The 23928-nt window shown below is 38.5% G+C and overlaps 1 protein-coding gene across 3 annotated transcripts in view; it reads left to right on the top strand.

The window, feature by feature from the left end:
* Window positions 1–12388, top strand: part of SLC41A2 (solute carrier family 41 member 2) — a 96451-nt gene extending 84063 nt beyond the window's left edge. For all 3 annotated transcript variants that reach the window (XM_073323973.2, XM_073323974.2, XM_073323990.1), the window contains one exon: window positions 11927–12388. In XM_073323973.2, coding sequence (XP_073180074.1) covers window positions 11927–12112 — 186 coding nt within the window. In that variant the 3' untranslated portion in view covers window positions 12113–12388. The remainder of the gene's footprint in view (window positions 1–11926) is intronic.
* Window positions 12389–23928: the final 11540 nt, after the last annotated feature.

Raw genomic sequence — 23928 nt, 5'->3', positions numbered from 1 at the left:
TTATATGAGAACCCCATTTTTCCACCTAGTATACAATTGGAAAACTCAAGGCCTTGCATATAACTGTGCCATTCCATTATTTTTAACTCTTTTCCTTCATACTTCTTGTTCTTTCCCATTATATCACTTTGATTTGTTTAATCTCTCCTTCTCCATCCCCTTCTCATGGACTTACTTTACATTGTCCTGATGCAGATTTCACTCAAAGCAATGGATATGTCAAGAACTGCTGGAAGAAATTGATTTTATATTTTTCTGTTATAATTATATTGGCATAGTTCCTATCATTTCCCTCAGTTTTGAATTGGCATTTTGGAAAGTCTCAGGTTTCTCTTGCTGCTACCTGCAGATGCTAAGAGGAGACCGGGCTTTTTAGAATGGCATGGAAGAAAAATCTTGATTGACATCAGCATAAGTATACATTTAAAGTCATGTTCAAAAATGCAAGAAAATTGCAAGGCCTGATTCACCTTTCACTTATGCCAGTTTTTCAGTAGTAATATTCCACTGATATCTGTAGAGTCCATCCTGATTTTTAATCTGATATAAGCAAGGGGAGGCTGAAGCTTGCAGCTTTTCCTTTTGTGGATGATTTTCCCTTTACCACCATCTATCTCGGGCCATGACAGACATTTTGCAGTTGTTCTTTAGTAGTTGAATCACAACTATTGCACACTATAATTTTTCAGGGGTCTTTTGCAAAGTTACAGTCAGGAACCCCATATTTCTAGTCAATTTATGAAAATATTCCACTACATTGGTGGTTTCTTTTCTCTTCCTTTATTCCCTTTTTGTTATACCAGATATAATCACATTTTTATAATGCTGGTATATAGAAAGGTTTTGTATAGCTTTAATTAGCAGAATTCAGATTTTCATATAAATGACACTTCCCTGTCCCTTGAGTATGATTACATCTTCAATTATCTGTACCACCTTAATCAGTTATGCTGGTGCTCTTTCTTACTGCCTATTGGGACCTTAAGAGAGTGGGCCTCCCATGCAATAGCACATTTCTTAGTTTTCTTCTGTTTTAACATGAAACCACTTTGCTTCTTGCCTTTCATTTTCTGCTTAGCACCAGTGACGTAATCTAGACACCTTGATAGTAATGAGAATAGTTTGAAATTACAAACTCAGTGCTTCTCTGCTGGCCTTTCTTCAGAGATATGCATAGATCAACTCTAATCTTGTTGTAATTCCACTGCTACTTTTTTTCCCTTGGGACTTTTATATTTTGTCCTCCTTCAACAGTTAGCCTTTTAAAGGATTTAGTGTTTTGCCTACATAGTAAGATTGGAAAATCTCACAGCTAATTACTGTCATTTCAGTTATCAACCAAATCACAATCTCTTGAGCAATGAAGAATCTGCAAGCTAGCCCCTAGTCCATACTGAATTACAGAACTTGTAGTTGTTTCCACTTTGTGTTTAAATCATCAGTATACATCTTGTTTTATGAAAGACCTACATTTTAACAGGCTAAAAGTGATTTTTTTATATCTGAGGTAACAAATGAATATCAATAGCCAGAACGCAATAATACCCAAGGGCAATAATCAGTTATGGGCAGTCTAAACTGAGCAGGTTTGATATCCTATTGCTTTATTCATTATATTCGTTTAGGGCAAAAATCTGTTGTAGAATATTTGCATTTTCTTTCTGTTATGGTGATCATCACCACATATTGGATCTATTTATAGTCCCTTTGGTATACTAAAATTCTGCTTAATAAATGAAAATGGATGACTTTTCTAGCTCTAAAAACCTCTTGACATTTTCAAGATGATTATAAAGGAGAACAGAGCTTTGATCGTGATGGGAACCGCCGGTTTAATGTAACTAATCTCTCTACAGCAACCCCCCTGTATCTTCCACCGAGTAGCCCCCCAACAATACCTCATCAAATTGTCTTTATTCTTCTTCATCACCATTGTGATGTCTCTCTTCCTGTTTATCGCCCCTCCCTGGGTGTGATTCAAAGCCCACAGAATCAGTGGCTTCTGTTAAATTCAGTGGTCTTTGGAGCACTTCCATGGGGTGTTTTCTTTCCCTATCCTGATCCCCTGTTAATTTTGTCTTCATCCGTTCCTTTCTTTCTTATTTCTAATACCTTTATACTCTTTTCCACTGCTACTTTATTCAGTCCATTTCATATGTCTCTGCTACTTGCTCACTCCCAGATGTTCTATGCCTTCTCTGTGTAATATACTTTAAAAGATTTATGGGAATGGAGTCATTATGATACGTTTACATTAGGGCTGTCAAGCCATTAAAAAAATTAATCACGATTAATCGCACTGTTAAACGATAAGAGAACACCATTTATTTAAATATTTTTGGACGTTTTCTACATTTTTCAAATATATTAATTTCAGTTACAACACAGAATACAAAGTGTGCAATGCTCACTTTTTATTTTTATTACAAGTATTTGCACTGTAAAAAACAAAATAAATAGTATTTTTCAGTTCACCTAATACAAGTACTGTATGCAGTCTCTTTATCATGGAAATTGAACTTGCAAATGTAGAATTACATACAAAAAACTACATTCAAAAATAAAACAATGTAAAATTTTAGAGCCTGCAAGTCCACTCAGTCCTACTTCTTGTTCAGCCAGTTGTTCAGGTTAAACAAACTTGTTTGTATTTGCAGGAAATAATGCTGCCCGCTTCTTGTTTACAGTGTCACAAGTGTTCTCTTGGCACTGCTGTAGCTGGCGTCACAAGATATTTACATGCCAGATGTGCTAAAGATTCATATGTGCCTTCATGCTTCAACCACCATTCCAGGGAACATGCATCCATGCTAATGATGGTTTCTGCTCAATAACAATCCAAAGCAGTGCAGACCAACACATGTTCATTTTCGTTATCTGAGTCAGATGCCACCAGCAGAAGGTTGATTTTCTTTTTTGATGGTTCGGTTGCTGTAGTTTCCGCATCGGAGTGTTGCTTTTTTTAAGACTTCTGAAAACATGCGCCACCCCTCGTCCCTCTCAGATTTTGGAAGGCACTTCAGTTTCTTAAACCTTGGGTCCAGTGCTGTCGCTATCATTAGAAATCTCATATTGGTACCTTTTTTGCGTTTTGTCAAATCTGCAGTGAAAGTGTTCTTAAAATGAACAACATGTGCTGGGTCATCATCCGAGCTGCTATAACAAGAAATATATGGCAGAATGCGAGTAAAATAGAGCAGGGGACATAAAATGCTCCCCCAAGGAGTTCAGTCACAAATTTAATTATGAGCGTCATCAGCATGGAAGCATGTCCTCCGTAATGATGGCCGAAGCATGAAGGGGCATATGAATGTTTAGCATATCTGGCAAATAAATACCTTTCAGTGCCAGCTACAAAAGTACCATGCAAATACCTGTTCTCTCTTTCTGGCGACATTATAATTAAGAAGCAGGCAGCATTATCTCCTGTAAATGTAAACAAACTTGTTTGTCTTGGTGAGTGGCTGAACAAGTAGGACTGAGTGGACTTATAGGCTCTGAAGTTTTACTTTGTTTTGTTTTTGAGTGCAGTTATGCAACAAAAAAAATCTACATTTGTAAGTTGCACTTTCATGACAAAGATTGCACTACAGTACTTGTATGAGGTCAGTGTTGAAAAATACAATTTCTTTTATCATTTTAACAGTGCAAATATTTGTAATCAAAAGTAATAAACACTTTGATTTCAATTACAACACAGACTAAAATATATTTGAAAATGTAGAAAAACATCCAAAATATTTAATAAATTTCAATTGGTATTCTATTGTTTAACAGTGCCATTAAACCTGCGATTAATCATGATTAATTTTTTTTTAGTCAATCGCGTGAGTTAACTGTGATTAATCAAGAGCCCTAGTTTACATAAATATAAATTAGTATTAATATAGATTTAGTTATTACTAATCAATAGTATGCTATGTGTATGTAGTAACAGAAAACTTGTAGAAAGTCACTGAATTTACAATCACTTTTTAAACATAGTTATTGACTTCTGTAAATACTGGGTTTGATTTTGAAAATAGTGTGAACTAGTCAGTATTATGGACTAATGATTATTTTATAAACAAAGCTGTTTTGATTTTCAAAAGATGAAAAAACCCAGCAAACAACTTTTGTTGTTCCTCTAACTGTAAATTACCATGTCTTTTAAACTAAATAAATTATTTGGATCTATTGCTTGAAATCTTGGCTCTCTTGAACTCAATGGCAAAACTTCTGCTAACATCAATGGGGTCAATATTTCAATCATTTTATTTACATTACATCTGAGAAAATGTATACCAATTTTCATTCAGGGATACTTTTTTCAGATTGAGTGTAAAACCTCAGAAATAGTTTTATAATATAAAGTCTAGCACATACTTATGTATGGCACCATTCTCTGGTAATGCAAAATAAGTACTATAATTATGTCTACACTATGTACAAATACCTACTGAAACCTATACATTACTTCATTTTATGAAAAACACAAATAATACAGCATACATTGTCTGGGCAAACAATTGTATATTGCTGAAAATCAAACATGACAGCAGATTGATTTAAACATGGCTTGGGTTTGGTGTGTATTGTATTGTTGAGGGGGAACATATTTGTTTTCTGAAAACTATACAAAGCCAAGCTTTTGATACCTTCTTCATGAAGATACAGACTGGCTACGGACCAACAATGCATATATGATTGAATAGCTCAGGGACATGCAAAAGGGGGGCAAGCAGGGACACAGGGCTCCCCCTCCCCCAGTAATTGGCACAGAACTCCTCCAGCCCCTGGGCTGCAGCGGGGAGAGAGAGTGAGCTCCTGTGGCCCTGGCTGGAGGAGCTCTCTCCTTCTCCCCTCTGTGGCCCCAGGGCCAGAGGAGCTCTGTGACCCCACCACAGCCAAGTATTGTGGATACATTTATTCAGAGGGCTCCATGACGCATGGATTTTCGTTGAAATGGTGAGTGCACTGCTGTTTATTTCTATACATATAATGTATGTGTGTATATTGATGTGGTTTAATGCAGGGGTCACAGCCCATCAGAGTAATCCACTGGCGAGCCGTGAGATATTTTGTTTACATTGACCGTCCGCAGGCATGGCTCCCCACAGCTCCCAGTGGCTGCAGTTTGCTGTTCCTGGCCAATGGGAGCTGTGGGAAGTGGTGCAGGCCGCTGGGATGTGCTGGCCGCTGCTTCCCGCAGCTCCCATTGGCCAGGAACAGCGAACCATGGCCACTGGTAGCTGCGGGGGCCATGTCTGCGGATGGTCAACGTGAACAAAATATCTCGTGGCCCACCAGTGGATTACCTTGATGGGCTGCGTGCCGAAGGTTGCCGACCCCTGGTTTAATGTGTATGTGTTTGTTTAACGTGCCCCTCCAAAAGCGGTCAAATTTAAATTCCTCCACATGCCCTTGGAATAGCCATATGGTCGTCATCCTTTTTTTTTTTTTGCTTTAACTATTTGCAGCTAGGCATAAAGAATAAGGTTCATTTTCAGCCTTGTCATCCAGCAATAAAATGAAGGCAAAACTGGAGTAATGAAACCATCAGTCTTACAGCAAGCTGCTTTGAACATTCAAAGGCTGCCTCTGTGCTTCAGGTTCCTGCTGAGCCAATAAAGAGCCCTCTGAGGAATTTTCACACCTACCAACCAAATCTCAGCGTGCAGCTGTGTTATGGACTCTGGAAATAAACAAGTAATAGGAAACTCTAGAAGCCATCACCCAGTAAATTTGCCGTGATAAAATACAATTACTCGTATCAGTAAAAATCAGAACAGTATTCTTGTGGAGTGACATATTTTGAACGTTCCACAGTAGTTTTCTTTTTGACTGCAAACTGGAGAATTCAGTGGTGTTTTGATGACTCCTTTCTTTACAATGAAAAGGTGTCTTGGGCTCTACAATAGCCTGAGGCCATAAAGAACCTTATTTTTATCATTTGGAAATGTATACTAATGGCCCTATTCTGTACTAGTTACACAGGGGGAAAAATACCTCGTGAAGTTCAATGCAGTTTTTGTCTGAATAAGGATAATAGGTCTATATGGAAGGAGAATATTGCTGAATTTTAAAGACTGCTTTTTATATTATCCAAAGATGACTTCCAAAATCTACAGCATGTACTGATACCAGAAGTTCTCATAATTCAAGAAAATGTTAAAATAAATGCCCAATCCTGGCCCTGCTTCTGCCAGCTTTGTGCCACTCCAACAGCACAAAGAAGCTGGAAAGCCAGTTGTGGATTCCAGGTTTACATTGATATAAAGGTGTCCACACACAAAGTTGCACTTGTTTAACTAAATTGAAACGTACCTTTAGTTAAACCAGTGCAACTTTGTGTTTAGACCAGGCCTTAGTTTTTGTCTGTCAAGGTTTTTATACCATACTCATCTAGATACTCGGATTCCATGGTGATAAGCACTTTACATAAATATCATGTAATTATGCATGTTGCTTAGATACATTTTAAGAATTTTAAGGCCTGATCCTAGCAAACCCAGAAATCATCAAAGCACGAAGTAGTCTTAAGCAATGCCTCCTTTTTCTTGGCCTTGCTCCCGACATACTTTCTGTGCTGGGATTTGGCGGGGGGAGGGGCACATAATGCTGGGTATGCTGTCAATGCCACTTAGAGATTTTCCAACATTTATCTTGGTTTAGCTTATGCCTGTAAATTTACAGGTGCAGGTTAAACTGATATTATAACCAGTTTTAAACAGATATGATTATACATACACAGAGTCACACCAGTTTAACAAAATTAGGTTGATGCAACTTCTGTGTGTAGACCTAGCCTAAGTGTGTAATGTATCTGTTTGTTTACCACTTTGAATTTGGTCCAGAAGTAAACAAGGAGCAAGTGGAATATATCCATGCTGGTGTCTGTTGCTTAAGAGGCAGGTTGTTGAATGATGAATGCATTGTAGCTTGTGCGTTTGGTGTCCACATTCACCCCCAAGCAGTGTGAATTGCACTTTTCCAACATGGAAGTAACTATGGCATGGCTGACAGTGGCAAGGTCCTTCTTAGAGAAGAAATGGGATAGTATTCTTTTGGAGAGCCAGAGGTGATAGAAATTCTTTCCATATTTGGTGGAGGCAGTGGTTTGATTCCTCTGGTTATGACATGGAAAGAACCAGGACTGTTGACATGGCCACCAGAGAAGACTGGTTTTTGTTTTGTTTTAAAATGTAATGGAACAGTCTACCTTTCTGGGAAAATGAGGTATCTGCAACCAGCAACTATATTCTCTGAGTATTCAGGGCCTATTTTGCAAGTAATTTGAATGCAGAATTTTCATTGCAGTCAATGGGAACTCCATGTATGGAGGCTTACAGGATGAGACCATTATAGGTACTTTACAGTTACTATTCAGACAAGGCCCCATAGGGATGCCATGAGGGGGAAAAATCTGAGAAACCTAATGTGTAATTAAAAATCATTTAAATCTCATCCTGGACCACAGACAACTAAAATGCTTTAATCATAATCCTGTGGTTATTGCATGACATCACTTACAGGTCAGAGTTGTGGTTGTTTTGGTGCCTTAATTGTGGATTTCTTATATTAACATGATTGGATTTCTTAACTGTAAACTTAACTCTGAAGTTTCTGGTTTATAATAGTTGGTTTTGAGATAATTACTACATTTTATCCAATATGACGCATACGACCTTAATTCTACCTTTCTCTCAGAATTCATACAGCATGCTAGAAGCACTGGATAATATGTTCATCGGATGCATTGAGTTGTAGCTCACGAAAGCTCATGCTCAAATAAATTGGTTAGTCTCTAAGGTGCCACAAGTACTCCTTTTCTTTTTGCGAATACAGACTAACACGGCTGTTACTCTGAAATCTTCCAGTTTTATGTTATATACACTTATGTATTATTTACGTCATGATCCCGCCTTTCCATCGTTAGTACAGTGTGTAGGCTGAACAAGATTTGTCTTCTCAACAGTCTCTTTTTGCCACCTCCATTATACTATTTCCCACTGTTCTATGTCCTCAGCTGCCAATATGTTTTTATCAAATTGAGTTTTACCAGCACCATCATACTTGATAACTTTACATACTACTTTTTATAATGACGGGTTTCAGAGTAGCAGCCGTGTTAGTCTGTATCCGCAAAAAGAAAAGGAGGACTTGTGGCACCTTTAGTCTAACTGTAGCTCACGAAAGCTTATGTTCAAATAAATTTGTTAGTCTCTAAGGTGCCACAAGTCCTCCTTTTCTTCATACTACTTTTTGTGACACTAAATACAAAAGCCTTCTTTAAGTCCAGGTTGATTATGTCTTCTGTTTCACTTCTGTCAGTTTCTTTTGTCAGTCACATCAAGAAATTAATCAGATTAATTCAGCCTGACCTTCCTTTTAAAATCTATATTGCATTCTTTAACCGTCTGATTCTTTCCAAGTATCATCTTATCTTTTCCCTGATCAATGACTGTAGAGTCTCTCAGTTCTGAGGTCAGTCCTTTTATGTATGCAGCTACTCAGTTACTTCTTTGACATTTCTGAAATACGTTGGTCAATTTATCCTCCCTTTAAGTCTTGTAGAATTCAAGGACTACTTTTCTCCCAAACCTACATCAGCCAGATATTTTAGAAATGGAAATATATAGGGACAATTTGGAGTTTTAAGTCTTTAATTTTAAAAAAGTCACATTCTACACTACACTTTAAATTTTACTGTGTACAGTATTTCTAATTAATCATGTGTCTCTTTTCAGAGTAAGTAATAATATTGTTCTTAAAAAGAGTTCCCACATCATTAGATTGATAAAATTGTATAACTATTGTCTTTTTAAGTTACGGAGTCTGGTATGTAGGGCCTGTAAGGGAATGTTTATGTACAGTATCTCTATATACAGACCTTTTTTGTCTGTGTTGGAAGAAGGAGCTGACTGAAAGAATCTGACATAATCTTCCAAAGAAAACATCTGCTTTTAAATATATTTGTTTGGATTCCAGTAAGCACACCTAGCACATGCATAATTAGCTTAAACTACAGAGTTGCCTATTGAGAGGATGTGTTTATTGAAATAAGTTATGCATATTTCATAAAGAGAAAACAGGGACAGTGTTTGGTCATTTTTTTTAAAATCCACAAGTTTAGATTTAAAATATGCTTTTGTAGTTTAAAGCATGAATTTTTTAATTTTTAAAAAACGAAGTGTTGAGAGGAAGTTTTATAATGTATTTAATCATTTTAGTATATTTAACATGGTTTTTTTCTAAACTTGGCTTTAATCTAGAGATCATTTTAAAAAAATCTTATGAGCACTGAAAATGTTCTAGCAACTGATAGCGTTTGGAAAGATAATGTATGCATTTAGTTTTAAATGTTCTAATTTAAAGAATTAATTCGGATCTTATTTTTTAACTTTTACCATTTTTCTATTACATATATTTTCTTTAATGTATATAGTAAATCTTCTTTTGTATGTTAGTAAGGTAAGAACTGTCCTTAATTCAGACCTCATGTTATAAATCTTAATTCCTGAATATCTGATTAGCTAAAAAGACATTGGGGTGTATGAACATTTATTTCAGCCTAGGCAGTCCCATCCAAAGAGACAAGAAGAGATGGAGACTCAATTAGTATGCTTTTCCCCCCACTCACGCTATGCCATATGATTGAAGTGAGCCAGAAATTCTTATACAGCTGTGGAATATTCAAAAATGAATCCCTACTAGTACTGGATTACTCGTCACATGTACCTTCAGCATTAAATTCATATTTCTTAGGTGCTGAGACAGTCACAGCTGGGAATAAAGTCTGTAACACAGCACTTTGAAGCAAATTCAGACCTGGTTTTAAAAATGCAGATCTCATAATGCCCATGAGAATTGGGCCTGGGTTGAAATGGATACTTCATGGTTTCTAGGCCATTTACATTGGCTCCTGCTGTCTGGGTGAAATTATTTGAGATCTAACAAGTGCTCCTGTGCATCACACTAAACTTGGTTTTATTCAGTACTGTTCCCCTAAAGCCAATCTCCTCACTTACTCTCCCAATTTCAATCAAGTTATGTCTTGTGACATTTGGTTATTTTGATAATAATTAACCCTCAACATTTCATTGTTTCTTATATTTTTGTTTTGAAAATATAATTGCACTGTAGGACAAAGTATTGGGAAAGAGTACTAGTGGTGTGGACACCAGGGAGACAGCTTTGGTTATTGGAAACTAGGAGGTAGTTGAGATTTTACATACTGGGGAGAGGATGTATCTTATCTTTCCTTCTAAAGGACATATCAAGTGGGGTCCCACAGGGATCAGTTCTGGGGCTGGTTCTGTTCAATATCTTCATCAGTGATTTAGATAATGGCATAGAGAGTACACTTATAAAGTTGGCAGAGGATACCAAGCTAGGGGGAGTTGTAAGTGCTTTGGAAGATAGGATTAAAATTCATAATGATCTGGACAAACTGGAGAAATGGTCTGAAGTAAATGGGCTGAAATTCAATAAGGTCAAATGCAAAGTACTCCATTTAGGAAGGAGCAATCAGTTGCACACGTACAAAATGGGAAATGATGCCTAGGAAGTAGTACTATGGAAAGGGATCTGGGGTCATAGTGGATCACAAGCTAAATATGAGTTAACAGTGTAACACTGTTGCAAAAAAAAGCAAACATCATTCTGGGATGTCTTAGCAAGGGTATTGTAAGCAATACATGGAAAGTAATTCTTCCGCTCTGATTAGTGCTGATTAGGCCTCAGCTGGAGTATTGTGTCTAGTTCTGGGCGCATTTCAGGAAAGATGTGGACAAATTGGAGAAAGTCCAGAGAAGAGCAACAAAAAATGATTAAAGGTCTAGAAAACATGACCTATGAGGGAAGATGGAAAAAAATTGGGTTTGTTTAGTCTGGAGAAGAGAAGACTGAGAGGGGACATAACAGTTTTCAAATACATAAAAGGTTGTTTCAAGGAGGAGGGAGGTAAATTGTTCTTGTTAACCTCTGAGGATAGGACAAGAAGCAATGGTCTTAAATTGCAGCAAGGATGGTTTAGGTTGGACATAAGGAAAAACTTCCTGTCAGGGTAGTTAAGCACTGGAATAAATTGCCTAGGGAGGCTGTGGAATCTCCATAATTGGAGATTTTTAAGAGCAGGTTAGACAAACACCTGTCAGGGATGGTCTAGATCAGTATTTCCCAAACTTGGGACACCGCTTGTGCAGGGAAAGCCCCTGGCGGGCTGGGCCTGTTTGTTTACCTGCCGCGTCTGCAGGTTTGGCCGATCACGGCTCCCACTGGCCGCGGTTTGCCACGCCAGGCCAAAGGGGGCTGCAGGAAGCAGCGGCCGGTACGTCCCTCAGCCTGCGCCGTTTTCCCCAGCCCCCATTGGCCTGCAGCGGCAAACCACAGCCTGTGGGAGCTGCAATCGGCCGAACCGCTGGACGCGGCAGGTAAACAAACCGGCCTGGCCCGCCAGGGGCTTTCCCTGGACAAGCGGCATCCCAAGTTTGGGAAACACTGGTCTAGATAATACTTCTGAGCACAGGGGACTGGACTAGATGACCTCTCGAGGCCCCTTCCAGTCCTACCATTCTGATATTCTACCTTTTAGGCAAGGATGAAAGTGATCTTGAGTTTTTGGGGAGAAGTGTTTGAATTCTTCATTCCCCACACTAGCAAGGCACTAACTGCTCCAGTTCACCCAGTTCTACCATTACACCCACCAATACACACGCAGTATGACTTCCAGAGTTGCTGAGCATCCACCACCTCCTGTTGAAGTTCAGTGGGCATCCCAGATGCTCAGCACATCTTAGAAATCAGGCCTGTTAGCTTAATGTTTCTGCTAAAATAATCAGCAGGGAAATAGATCAGTGTTAATGTTTAGGGTGGGATTTTCAAAAGTGCTCTAATTCCACTCCCACTGATTTTGGATTATTTTTTGTTTAATGTTCTGCCACAGGTGTTTACTTTGTTATGGATTGCTGACTGGATGGTGCACCACTTCTGGAAAAAAGGAAAAGATCCTGACAGTTTTTCTATCCCTTACCTTACTGCATTGGGAGATCTGCTTGGAACTGCCTTATTAGCTATGAGTTTTCACTTCCTATGGCTCATTGGTGATAGAGATGGGGATGTTGGAGACTAATCATTCAGATGGACATATTAATTGTTCCCAGTAAATTCAGAAGAAAAATAGGAGACAACTGCTTACCATTCCAGTCGAAGGATTTCAAAACAATTGTTCAATTTAGTATGGGTAATTAAGGTGGCACTGATATTAAATTACCTTAATTTTTTTTTAAATGAAAGGTGGAACAGGAAGGATTTTTATCTGATTTTTACCCTGAAAGTGAGGACTGTTGTCAGTTGAAAACATCTGACCAGATACAATGAAGTATAGGCTGATTGTTTGACAGGTGTTTTGTATTAGGAAAAAAATGGAGCATTTAAAAAAGGAAAATCACGGGATATAATATAAACCAGAGCTTTCTTTAATGACAATAAATGAACAGTGAAGAAGGGAGATGAAAACAGATCAGTGGCTTGTCTTAACATTTTTGCCCTCACAAATTGGGTATGTATTTCAAATCACAATGCAAAAAGGGTTCATTGAGTCAAAATAGTTTCCTTCTCACAGACACAACTACTTAATTGATGATGTGTCTTTGCCATTTTTAGGATTTCTCCAGTTGCCACAAGCTGAATATCAATAATAATAATAATAATAATTTTAATGATTTGAGCCCTAATCCTTCAAACATTTTGACACATGCTTAACTTTACGCACATCAGATGAACTATTTGCATATACTGTTAAGCTCTTCGAAAAGTATTTGCACGATTGGGCCCTACCACAGAGTAGCAAGAGAAGCAACCTACTTCTTTTGCCCTTGGTACCTATCTAAATCAATGGTGTAAGCCAGGGCTTCTCAAACTTCATTTCACCATGACCCCCTTTTGACAACAAAAATTACTACACAGCTCCAGGAGGCGGGACTGAAGCCTGAGCCCACCTGAGCTGCCCTGGGCGTGGGGGCCAATTCCAAAACCTGCTGAGGCCAAAACTGAAGCCCAAAGGCTTCTGCCCCAGGTATGGGGGCCTGTAACCTGAGCCCCGCCACCCAGGGCTGAAGCCGTCAGGCTTGGGCTTTGACCCCAGGTTGTGGGACTTGGGCTTTGGCCCTGGCCGGTGGGGCTCAGGCTTTGGCACCGAGCCCCAGCAAGTCTAATGCCAGCCTTGGCAACCCCATTAAAACAGGGTCATGACCACCTTGGGGTCCCAACCCACAGTTTGAGAATCACTGGTGTAAGCAAACACATTTAGCATGATGCTGCACTAATCTATATTAATGAGGATAAGCTAGAATGAAGCTAGTTTTCTGTTGAAAAATGTACTTTTTGTTGGCAACTGGAGAGGCTTCTAGTATTAATATTAAAAGTACCGTCACAGCATTGACATTTATTATGTACTTTAAGGTTGTGTCATTGTTTCCATTACAATCATCGGTTTTCAGGTATTTCAGTTGTAAATATTTACCCTGATCAAAATTTGGGGTGTATAAGATTATGTTGCTTCTTAGACTTTTAAAATGTATTTGAACTATTTGAAAGTTTATGTAAACTTTTAAAAATATAGGGCCAGAGTGTACCATCCACTTTTAAGCAGAAATCACCATTGTTGTTAATAAGGATTTCTGTTTAAAAGCTGTGGCAGAATATGGCCTATAGAGAAAGAAATTACTGGCTGAATGCTTTCTTATATTTGTTTAACTCAAAGCTTGAACCATGAAGTTTGGCAAGTGATTAGTCTAATTAGTAATTTGAAAAAAATATAAATTGTACAGATGATATTTTGAAAATTGGCTACAATTCATGCACAGCAAATGTATCTAAAATTTAAAAATCCTGGTGGACATCCTAAATACATAATTACATGAATCATTCTGTTAATTGTGTAAATACTATAACCAAAAATTTCAAATTTGGAGACCTAAAATTAGACACCTAAATCCACAGATAGACTCCCAAGTCAGTGTATTTCCTTATCCTGCAACCATTTATGTATATGATTTTATGCATATGAGCAGTCTCTCTGGATTTAATGGGACTATTCAAATTCATGAAGTTACATTTGTGCATAAGTTTTTACAGAATTGGGGCATTAGACACTTAAAAAGTTGGCCTGACTTGCAAAGAGCTGCTGAGCATTCTCATCTCTGTGGAAAAACAGTGTGTTTGCACATCTAAAAATAAAGCCAGGTCCTTGGGTGCCTAGACATGGATTTCGATGCCTAACTCATTTGAAAATTTTTACTTGATCTTTTTTCTTAAAATTATGACTACCTAGTTGACAGATTGGAAAGGATCATAAACCTGTTATGTCTTCTACTTGTGTGGTAAAGATGAATATCACTTTAAGTTCCCTGACTTTTGATAGTTTGTATTAATGTTATTTAAATTAGTTTATTGTCATGTATATTGTGAGAAATATTTTATAAATTGTTTAAAAATGGGATGGTTATAATTCACTTTTTGTTTGACTTCTTTAAAATGCTATTTTTATTCTGTGCTATAGACTGAGAAATAATTACAGAATTTAATTCTGGTGGAACTACCTTGTTGAACTACGTTGTCGTGGCAAACTTTTTTTATTGGAGGAATTACTGGATTTTAAAATCCTAACAAATGAACTGCAAAGCTCTTTAAACAATAAAAAATAGTTTCTTCACTGCATTGAGATACCTGAGTGAATAGTACTTATATAATGTATGTTTGTATTGTAGTATTTATTATTTGCTGATGGTAGCACCCATGATGTACTAAGAGTTTTCCAGACAAACAAGAAGGAAAGATCCCTTCCCTGAAGAGTACACAGTCTAGGGAGACACAGAGAAGGTATGTATACATACCAGTCTGGGGAGACAGCCCTGTGCTAAAAACAGCAGTGTAAGCATTGCAGCTGGCTCTCAAGTGGAGGGGGTTGGGTGATGAGGTAGGGTGTGTAGGTCAGAAGCAGTGAATGGACTTGGCAGGAGGGGAGCTGTGGAAGCAAAGATGGTGGAGGAACTCAAGCATGAAGGCAATGAAGAGGGAAGCTAGGGGATTTGAAGCGGAACTGAGAGAGACAGAGGAAGACTAGGTACGCTGACAGGGGAATTAGCTCAAGTGGTAGAGTGCATGCGAGAGGCAGCAGGATCAATGCCCACATTCTCCAGTGGCAAGGGAGCGACAGTACCTTCTCTTTGATTTAGTTGGGGATTGGCCCTGCTTTGAGCAGGGGGTTGGACTAGATGACCTCCTGAGGTCCCTTCCAACCCTGATATTCTGTGAGGGGTGGAGGGGAGGATATTGGGTTGATAGAGCAAAATGAGTATCTTTTGGAGGCAGTGAGTGCAAGGTCCAGAGAGGTGAGGTAGTGCCAAGGAGCAACAAAGCCCTTGCTGTAGTTTAAAAAAAAAAAAAAAAAAAAAGCAGGTATTTGCAGAAGAAGAAAAGTCTGGGGGAATAAATGGTGGGACCCCCTGCACTGTTTTCAAGAAAGAAAAAGGGAATGGGCTTGGAAGGGAAGACAGATGGAGGAGGAGAGAATGAGGGCATTGGGGGAAGAGGGAGTGGGGGATTTGGAGGGAGCATGAAGGGTGTAGGGTGAGATAGTAAGGGGGGACAGATGGGTGAGGAAAAATGAGGTCGTTAGGGGAAAGGGAGAGGAGAGTGAAGGGTTAAGAGATGTTTGTGCTGAGAGGGAGGAAAAGTTGGAGATCTGGAAGCAAGAGAGGGGGAGGAAGTGATTGTGGTGAATGGGAAGATGTACGAACCTGGTGGGGTGGGGTAAAACAATATATAGTGTGAGGGCCTCAGGCAAGCTTGTGGTAGTTTTCAGAAAGAATCTTTTTATCCCCATTCTCTGCTGCATGGGAGCAGTATGGAAGAAGAAACAAAGGAGTTGTCGGGGTCCATACCATCCTTCATCCACACAGGGACCGTATGCATGAGGTCCAATTTTGATTCTGGCATTGTTGAATTCTGTGGTAGGAAACTGACAGCTCTGCAGTACCCTACTATTACAGGCCCAACTGGCCACTCACTAGGCTGCTGTGAGGCAACCCAGCCACTGGGTCCACAGGTGTTTTAGGCTTCGGAGCCTGGATGGAGCACACCCAATGCCCCACTCTGGGGATCACTGGGCACAAGCTAGGGGTATAGACATTCTGTCTAGCACCCTTTCCTGAAGCACTATCCTGCTGCCTAGTCTCTGGGCTAAGTGCTGGCCCTTCAGACTCTCCCATGTCTTACACACACCCTCTTTTGGAATCCCACTGAAGGTGAACGCTCTCAGAAGGCATGTGGTAGCTGCAGCATATAGCACAGAAACGCTTTGCCTCAGATGCTAACACCATTGCTCTTTTACTTAACAGATGAAGACTACAGATTGTTTGGAAAGCCATAAACAATCCTAATACATGCCCCTCACTAGCTCACCCTTCCCTGGTGGGGGGACCATCTGTATTCAGATGCCTCATCTGGCTTTTAGGTGCTGGATTGTTCTCCCTCATCTTGAACTGGAGAAAAACAGCCAGGGAAGACCCCAAATAGAGCAGCTCCAGTCCTATAATCTTCCAGAAGATTCCTGGATCAGCTTTCCCAGGGGATCAGAGACCTCCAGTTGGCGACTTTGTTGCCAGGTGACTACTCCTCTGATAAACCAGTTTGGGATGGGAGTCAGTCAATTGTTCAGATCTGTTCCATTTCAATGGGAGAGCAATCCAGATTTAACAACCTGCTATAGTCTGTCCTGTATCACTACCCTGTTGGAATTTCAGGCCAATATGGAGGGAAACAGCCATTAAAGAAGGCCCAAGGGCTACGCATTCAACTTGTAACTTGGTAAAGATACATTCAGAGAGTTCATAATCTCACACAATTCATAAATTGAACAGACAAGTTCCCTAAATCATCACACAACCAAACTTTTTGTTTAACCACAGCCCAATAATAGTCAAATAATTTTTTTAAAAGTATGATTTTTTGCTGCTACAGTCATCTTGTTTTTTATATAATTTAATATGGGTCTGTTTTCCACAACTACTTGCCTGCCAGCCAGTTCTCCTACCTCACCTCTTCTCTCATCTGGCCTACAGAAAATACTTTGCTGTAGCTCCATTTGCCTGTCCTTTTTCCTCTTTCATTCTTCTGGCCTCTTACATAGCATAGCACTGCTTTGCTCTTGGTAGATGCTGCAGGTCACTCTAGTTTGGTAGAGGATTGAGCATTTCATGAATGCCCAGAGAATTGTGGAGAGCCCTGTATACTTTATGGCTACACATGTACTCTGTTAAGTAACAGGTTTCAGAGTGGTAGTCGTGGTAATCTGTATCAGCAAAAACAATGAGGAGTCCTTATGGCACCTTAGAGATTAACAAATTTATTTGGGCATAAGCTTTTATGGGCTAGAACCCACTTCATTAGATGCATGGAGTGGAAAATACAGTAGCAGGATAAATACACAGCACATGAAAAGATGGGAGTTGCCTTACCAAGTGGGAGGTCAGCCTAATGAGACAATTCAATTATCAGTAGGATACCAAGGGAGGAAAAATCACTTTTGTAGTGGTAATGTGAGTGGCCCATTTCAAACAGTTGGGTCACGCTGGAGTCTGTTTTTGAAGTTTTTTTGTTGCCACTTTTAGGTCTCTTATTGACTGACCAGGGAGGCTGAAGTGTTCTCCTACTGGTTTTTGAATGTTATAATTCCTGATGTCAGATTGTTTCCATTTATTCTTTTGTACCATCAGGGGCTCGTTCACCTGCACATGTACCAATGTGATATATGCCATCATGTGCCAGCAATGCCCCTCTGCCATGTACATTGGCCAAACTGGACAGTCTCTATGCAAAAGAATAAATGGACACAAATCTGACATCAGGAATTATAACATTCAAAAACCAGTAGGAGAAAACTTCAATCTCCCTGGTCACTCAATAACAGACCTAAAAGTGGCAATTCTTCAACAAAAAAACTTCAAAAACAGACTCCAATGTGAAACTGCACAACTGGAATTAATTTGCAAACTGGACACCATCAAATTAGGCCTGAATAAAGAATGGGAGTGGTTGGGTCATTACAAAACCTAATTTTCCCCATACTAATTTCCCCCTACTGTTACTCACACGTTCTTGTCAATTGTTTGAAATAGGCCACTCTCATTACCACTACAAAAGTGATTTTTCCTCCCTTGGTATCATACTGTTGATTGAGTTGTCTCAGTAGACTGACCTCCCACTTGGTAGGGCAACTGCTATCTTTCCATGTGCTGTGTATTTATACCTGATACTGTATCTTCCACTCCATGCATCTGATGAAGTGGGTTCTAGCCCACAAAAGCTTATGCCCAAATAAATTTGTTAGTCTCTAAGGTGCCACAAGGACTCCTTGTTGTTTCTGTTAAGTAAAGGAATACAGATCTTTTATTTTCTAATTTTAGTTTATTTTGCAAAAGCAAAAATTAAAAAGTGGGATATTGCCCCTTCAAGTTACTTTCCTGTTGGTTTCTGTAATTCCCCATGCACTACTTGAAGTCACAGCTATTTGAAACTGCAGAGAATGCTGTCCTAGCAGGTTGAAGTTGTGTTATCAGTTGTGTAGTAAGCCTCAGTCAAATAAGTGAGTCCCACCTGGTTTTCTTTTTCATAAGGCAATATGATTCCCCTTCCAGGTGTCTGTATTTTTACTGACTCAGCTAAAATGCAGTATCAGTCAGCCATTCATTTTACTCAAACAGCTAAATCAATAAACCAAATGAGATGAAATTTTGTGTCAGTATCCTCCGGGGCCAGCTATTTTTTTTATTCCAATAAACTTTCATTTCCAGTCTTCCATATCCACTGATCATGTTATCAGGACCTATTTGTTTCTGCTGACAGGGTTAGAAGCACAGCTACCCACTCTCAGCCTAATAAACCTGGGACAGAAGGAACACAGCTGTATTTCCTTAACCACTCCCAGTTGCCTGCACCTTTTCTGTAGATCTAAGTTATTCTTAGTTTAAAAAATAGGTGGATGGGTGCTCAACTGATGTGAGTATCGCTTGGAGCTTTGAAAGGGCTAAACTCTGCTGTCATATAACAGAATCTTGAACTCTGATGATCTTGGTAAGTAAAGGTAAAATATTTTGTTTTTAAATGTATTAGCTATAGTTTCACATAACCAACTTTTGATTTTAATTTTCTACTATGAGGGTTTACTTCTTTAAAGCTTATCCCTAAATACTTTTCAGGAATTGACTTGCTATTGTTTATTTTATGGTAATAATGTTAACTTTGTAATCATCTAGTAAGATCAGTTCCATGTATTGTGCTACACTGAGACAGATTTTATGTTTTGACTTAGTTGGAACAGCCATCTCCTTTTGCCGTCCTAGGTATGGGCTTTGTTTTTACTTCATGATGTTTTGTTTTATTATATTCCCCTTGTTTTCTCTTCCAAATTGATAATAAAGTCCCATCTTTTGAGGTTAGAGTATTTAAAAGTATGAAAAGAGTGATTTTCTTGCTTTCATGTCATTTCACTACCTAGAACAAGCTGAATCTGTATTACAAGGATTAAAACTGCCACCATAGTGGAGGTTTGTAGGCTTGGGGCCCAAAATGGTAGCCAGTTTCTCAATTTAAGTGTATGTGTTGTTTAATCTAAATTCTGAAGATACTTGTATTAACTTAAATGAAATAAATGGGCTAAAAGTGTTAATGTAGTCCTGTCCACTGTCACAGTCCAAAATTCAACCATGCTAAAGGTCCAGGGATTTGCGCTTAATGCTATGGCAAGCACACAATCAAAAATCCTTTTAACCTTTTATTAAAGATACAAAAGAAGGAAAAACAGTTAAAGCGTTTGAAATGTAAAGCATTAAGTAAGGCTTTTATTTTAACATCCTTTGTTTCCTTTCCCTTTTTAGAAGGAAAAAACTCTCTTGTTTGACAGTCCCTTATATGGAATCAAAGATAGTAGTGACTGTCCTTTCGGGTAAAAGACAGTAAGTTAGTTGATGTGATCTGGGGCTGTTGTTGTAGCTGTTAAGGTCTGATTCTGCTTCATCTTCATCCTGGTGTTTGTATTCAGCTAGTAGGGGTGGTAATTTTATCTGGATCCCTCTGGCCTGGCCTGGTCAGGACATCTCTCAGGATCAGGATGACAGAGGCACAGGGTCTCAGGAAACAGTGGGAGTGGCAGCAATGGTGGCGAAGTTCGCTCCAGTAGCCTTCGTCAGTTCTTCCCTTCTTTCTCCCCAAAGTATCTTTCTTTAAAAACCCAAAAAGGGAGTGATGGATGGAATAGCCCATTCCCTCATTATTTTGTCGTCCAATTATGCTTAATATTTGACACACCAATTTTGGTTCATTTATTTCCAGTCGCACATCTTCTGTTTTTATCAACCATGATTTCCATATAGTCCTTGAACCATATCAGTAGGCCATTTTTGCTTAGACTAATTTAGTTTTTCTGTCTCCTTTTCACATCAAAATTTGTAGGATATTGTGATGCTTTATGGACTTTAACATACTTTGTACAGCTGAGCTCACAATTAGAGTAAATATGTATCACAACAGATAGTAACTGGTTCCCTATACTTAACATTTTAAAATACAGCATCTGGATGCATATATGTGAGAACTCTGAAATGGAGTATTTAAAAAAACCTTGTTATAAAGAAAAATTGCTCTTACAAAGAAGAGAGAGCATGTCACTGGAGGTAGGAAAAATTGATATAATACCTTAATTATTGAATGACTATATGGTTCAAAAGCTACAGCAGTGGTTTTAGAAAACAGCAAGTGCTATATATTTGTTAGTAATGCAAACTCTGTTGTGAAATGACTGTGCTTCTTTTTGCTGGTGTTATGTAACTGATGATTTTTGTATGTGGTTTTTTAATAAATGAGATTGAGTTCTTTAAGTTCGAATCAAAACTAGTGTTTGCTCTCCAAGTGTCCTTTTGATTAGCAGTTACCCACACATGTTCAGAAAGCTACAAATCACTCTTCTGTATTTATAAGTGGTGGGTACAAGATTTGAATCAGAATTGGTGCATTTCAGCATGAAGAGCTCTTATCTAATACTCATGGAGATCTTTTCATTGATTTAATGGGTGTTGGATCAGTCCAGTACTGTTCTGAACTGATGTTCTACTGTAAGATACAAGTACAAAATACACCATTAAGATAAATGTGAAATGTCCTGTTACTTGTCATGGATAGGTTTCAGAGTAGCAGCCGTGATAGTCTGTATTCGCAAAAAGAAAAGGAGTACTTGTACTCCTTTTCTTTTTGTAATGGATAGGTATACTATTAGCAGTGCTGATTAATAGTTATTAACTAAGTGTGTGGTCTTTAAGTATGTCCTGGAATTATGATGTTCCAATATTTTTATCCCAAAGAAGCACATCTGCTCCGCACACTAAAGTTAGGAAATACACATCCCTAGGAAATTTGCAAATTGTAAGGGTATGAAATATTTTCTGTGATTTGAACTATAGCTATCAAGAACCACTCTGTTCAAATTGCATACCTTTTTAAGAAATGCCAGGCAAGAAAAAGCCCTGAATAGAGCCTGAGGATTGTTTTATTTACTATTTGACAAGGCTACTAAAAATAACTGTCCCTTTGGTCTTGGCCTTTACTGTCCTTTTTGAATAAATAATATTAGGTTGCATATGGAAGGAAAATATTATGAATGCCGCTAGGACTGTTTTATGCAAATTATTGTTGAAAACCTCAACTGCATATAAAACAGCTAAAGGAAATCTAGCTGGTTAATAAGTGAAGTGGGAAGGAGCATATCTATTGGCTTCAATCATAAAATAGAGTGATCATTACTGATTATGAGTGCTTTGATTATATTTTTTTTGATGAGTTGATTTAAAAAAAAAAAAGCATAGCAAAATCTTAAGTATTGCAGTTTACCTCTGAGAACTGAGAAATACAGTAGAACCTCTGAATTACGAACACTTCAGGAATGGAGGTTATTTGTAATTCTGAAAAAAACGTTATGGTAAACTTTTGAAAGAACAACTGAACATTGACTTAATATAGCTTTGAAACTTTACTATGCAGAAGAAAAATGCTGCTTTTAACCATTTTAATTTAAATGAAACAAGCACAGAAACAGCTTTCTTACCTTGTCACATTTTTTTTTAATTTTCCCTTTATTTTTTAGTAATTTATGTTTAACACACAGTACTATACGGTATTTGCTTTTTTTGTCTCTGCTGCTGCCTGATTGCGTATTTCCAGTTCCAGCTAAGAAAATACTGTGGTTGACTGGTCAATTCATAATTCTGAGGCTATACTGTATGAAGATGCACTAATGAATTCTGGATAACACCTTTTTTTTGTGGGGGGGAGCATGGGAATGATGGCCCCTATGCATATTCCATGCTTGATAAATCTTAGAAGTACATGCAATAGCTCTTGACCATAGTTCACCATTTTCTCAGAATCCAGCTGTATGCTTGCCATCCTGTGGTCTTAACGTTAATGGTTAGAGTTTTAAGTTGTAATTTATTTCCAAGTTGTAATTTACAACTCTAAAAAAAAAAAAATCCTTTTCTGAGCTTTATAATGCATTTGTGTGGTGTAATTTTCTTGTAAAATATTATCTACTATGTACATTTTATGACCAAGTTGCACCCTGAATTTTTACCTCTGCTGTATACGCAAAAAGAAAAGGAGTACTTGTGGCACCTTAGAGACTAACTCTGCTGTATAGTTAAGCTGCTATCTCGTTTACTACAGTATTCCATTTTTTTTGTTTAGAAGTTTCACCTTGAAACATCCAAAACACATGTTCAGTTTCTCCTTTTTGTTGAGGCAACCAGCTTTCTTTTATAGGATCCAAGTTATCACAGTAGAAGAAGACATTACATAGCAATTGTACAAAGACTGAATCAATTTCCACTCAATTGTGTAAATCTGGAGTACAGTGAACACACACGCAAAATTAATTCCATTCTAAAGATGCTACTGATACTACTCCTGTTACATACAGGGAATAACTCTGAAACCTGGAATGTCTTTAAAAGAGGAATCAACCTTTTACATGTGCTGCTTTATCTCCACTTAAGTCAATGGAGTTACTCTGGATGATCTGAGGGTAGAATTTGGTTCCTTATTTACACCAATCATTAGGCAAGGTGGTATAGTGGGTAGGACACTGGATTGGAAAACACGATACCTCTTATCTATTGCCAGCCTTGCACTGACCTGCTGTGTGACCATAAGCAAGCTACTTCACTTCTCTGTGCCTTTCTTTCCCCTTTCACTCTCTGGTTTGTCAGTTTAAATTGTAAACTCTCTAGGCTGGGATTTTCACTTAGGTTGTAGCTTCACAGCTCATTGTGGCCTCTGGGTGCTACTGCAGTACAAATAATACCAGGCACATGCAATCTACATCCCTCTTATGGAACTGAAGCGAGGCAGTGTAAAGAATCTGGAAACACTTCTACAGCAATCAAGATAATGGAGGTCTTCCCTTTTAGGTTTCGTTGCCAAATGGCCTTTGAGTGCTGCTCTAGAATGCTGATTCACTTGTCTCTTTTACAAAGTCTTCTTAAAAGGCATTACAAGCATAACACGCCATGTAGCATTAAACTCTGCCCACTTACAATATCATGTCTGCTTGTGCCTGAAGGTATAGAGCAAGGGTGGTGATGAAAGGATTAAACAGAGCTATTACTATGTCCTACCGCTAGTATAGACTAAATCCTGGGCCTTGCACAAAGCTTGGAATAAACAGGCTTGGCACTAAGGAGGAGAAATGGAATTCTCCACCTTAGGCAACTGACCAGCTACTGCTATAGAATCAAGGCAGGGGCATTTATACCTATTATGTTTCTGGTATGGGGTCACTGGAGTCTGTTCCTGACTCCAGGGACCTCTTGTCTCCAGGCATAGCTATGGACGGAGAGT

Source organism: Lepidochelys kempii, chromosome 1, assembly GCF_965140285.1.
Source record: "Lepidochelys kempii isolate rLepKem1 chromosome 1, rLepKem1.hap1, whole genome shotgun sequence".
In the NCBI taxonomy this organism is placed as follows: domain Eukaryota; kingdom Metazoa; phylum Chordata; order Testudines; family Cheloniidae; genus Lepidochelys; species Lepidochelys kempii.
This window is presented reverse-complemented; position numbering and strand designations above follow the sequence as displayed.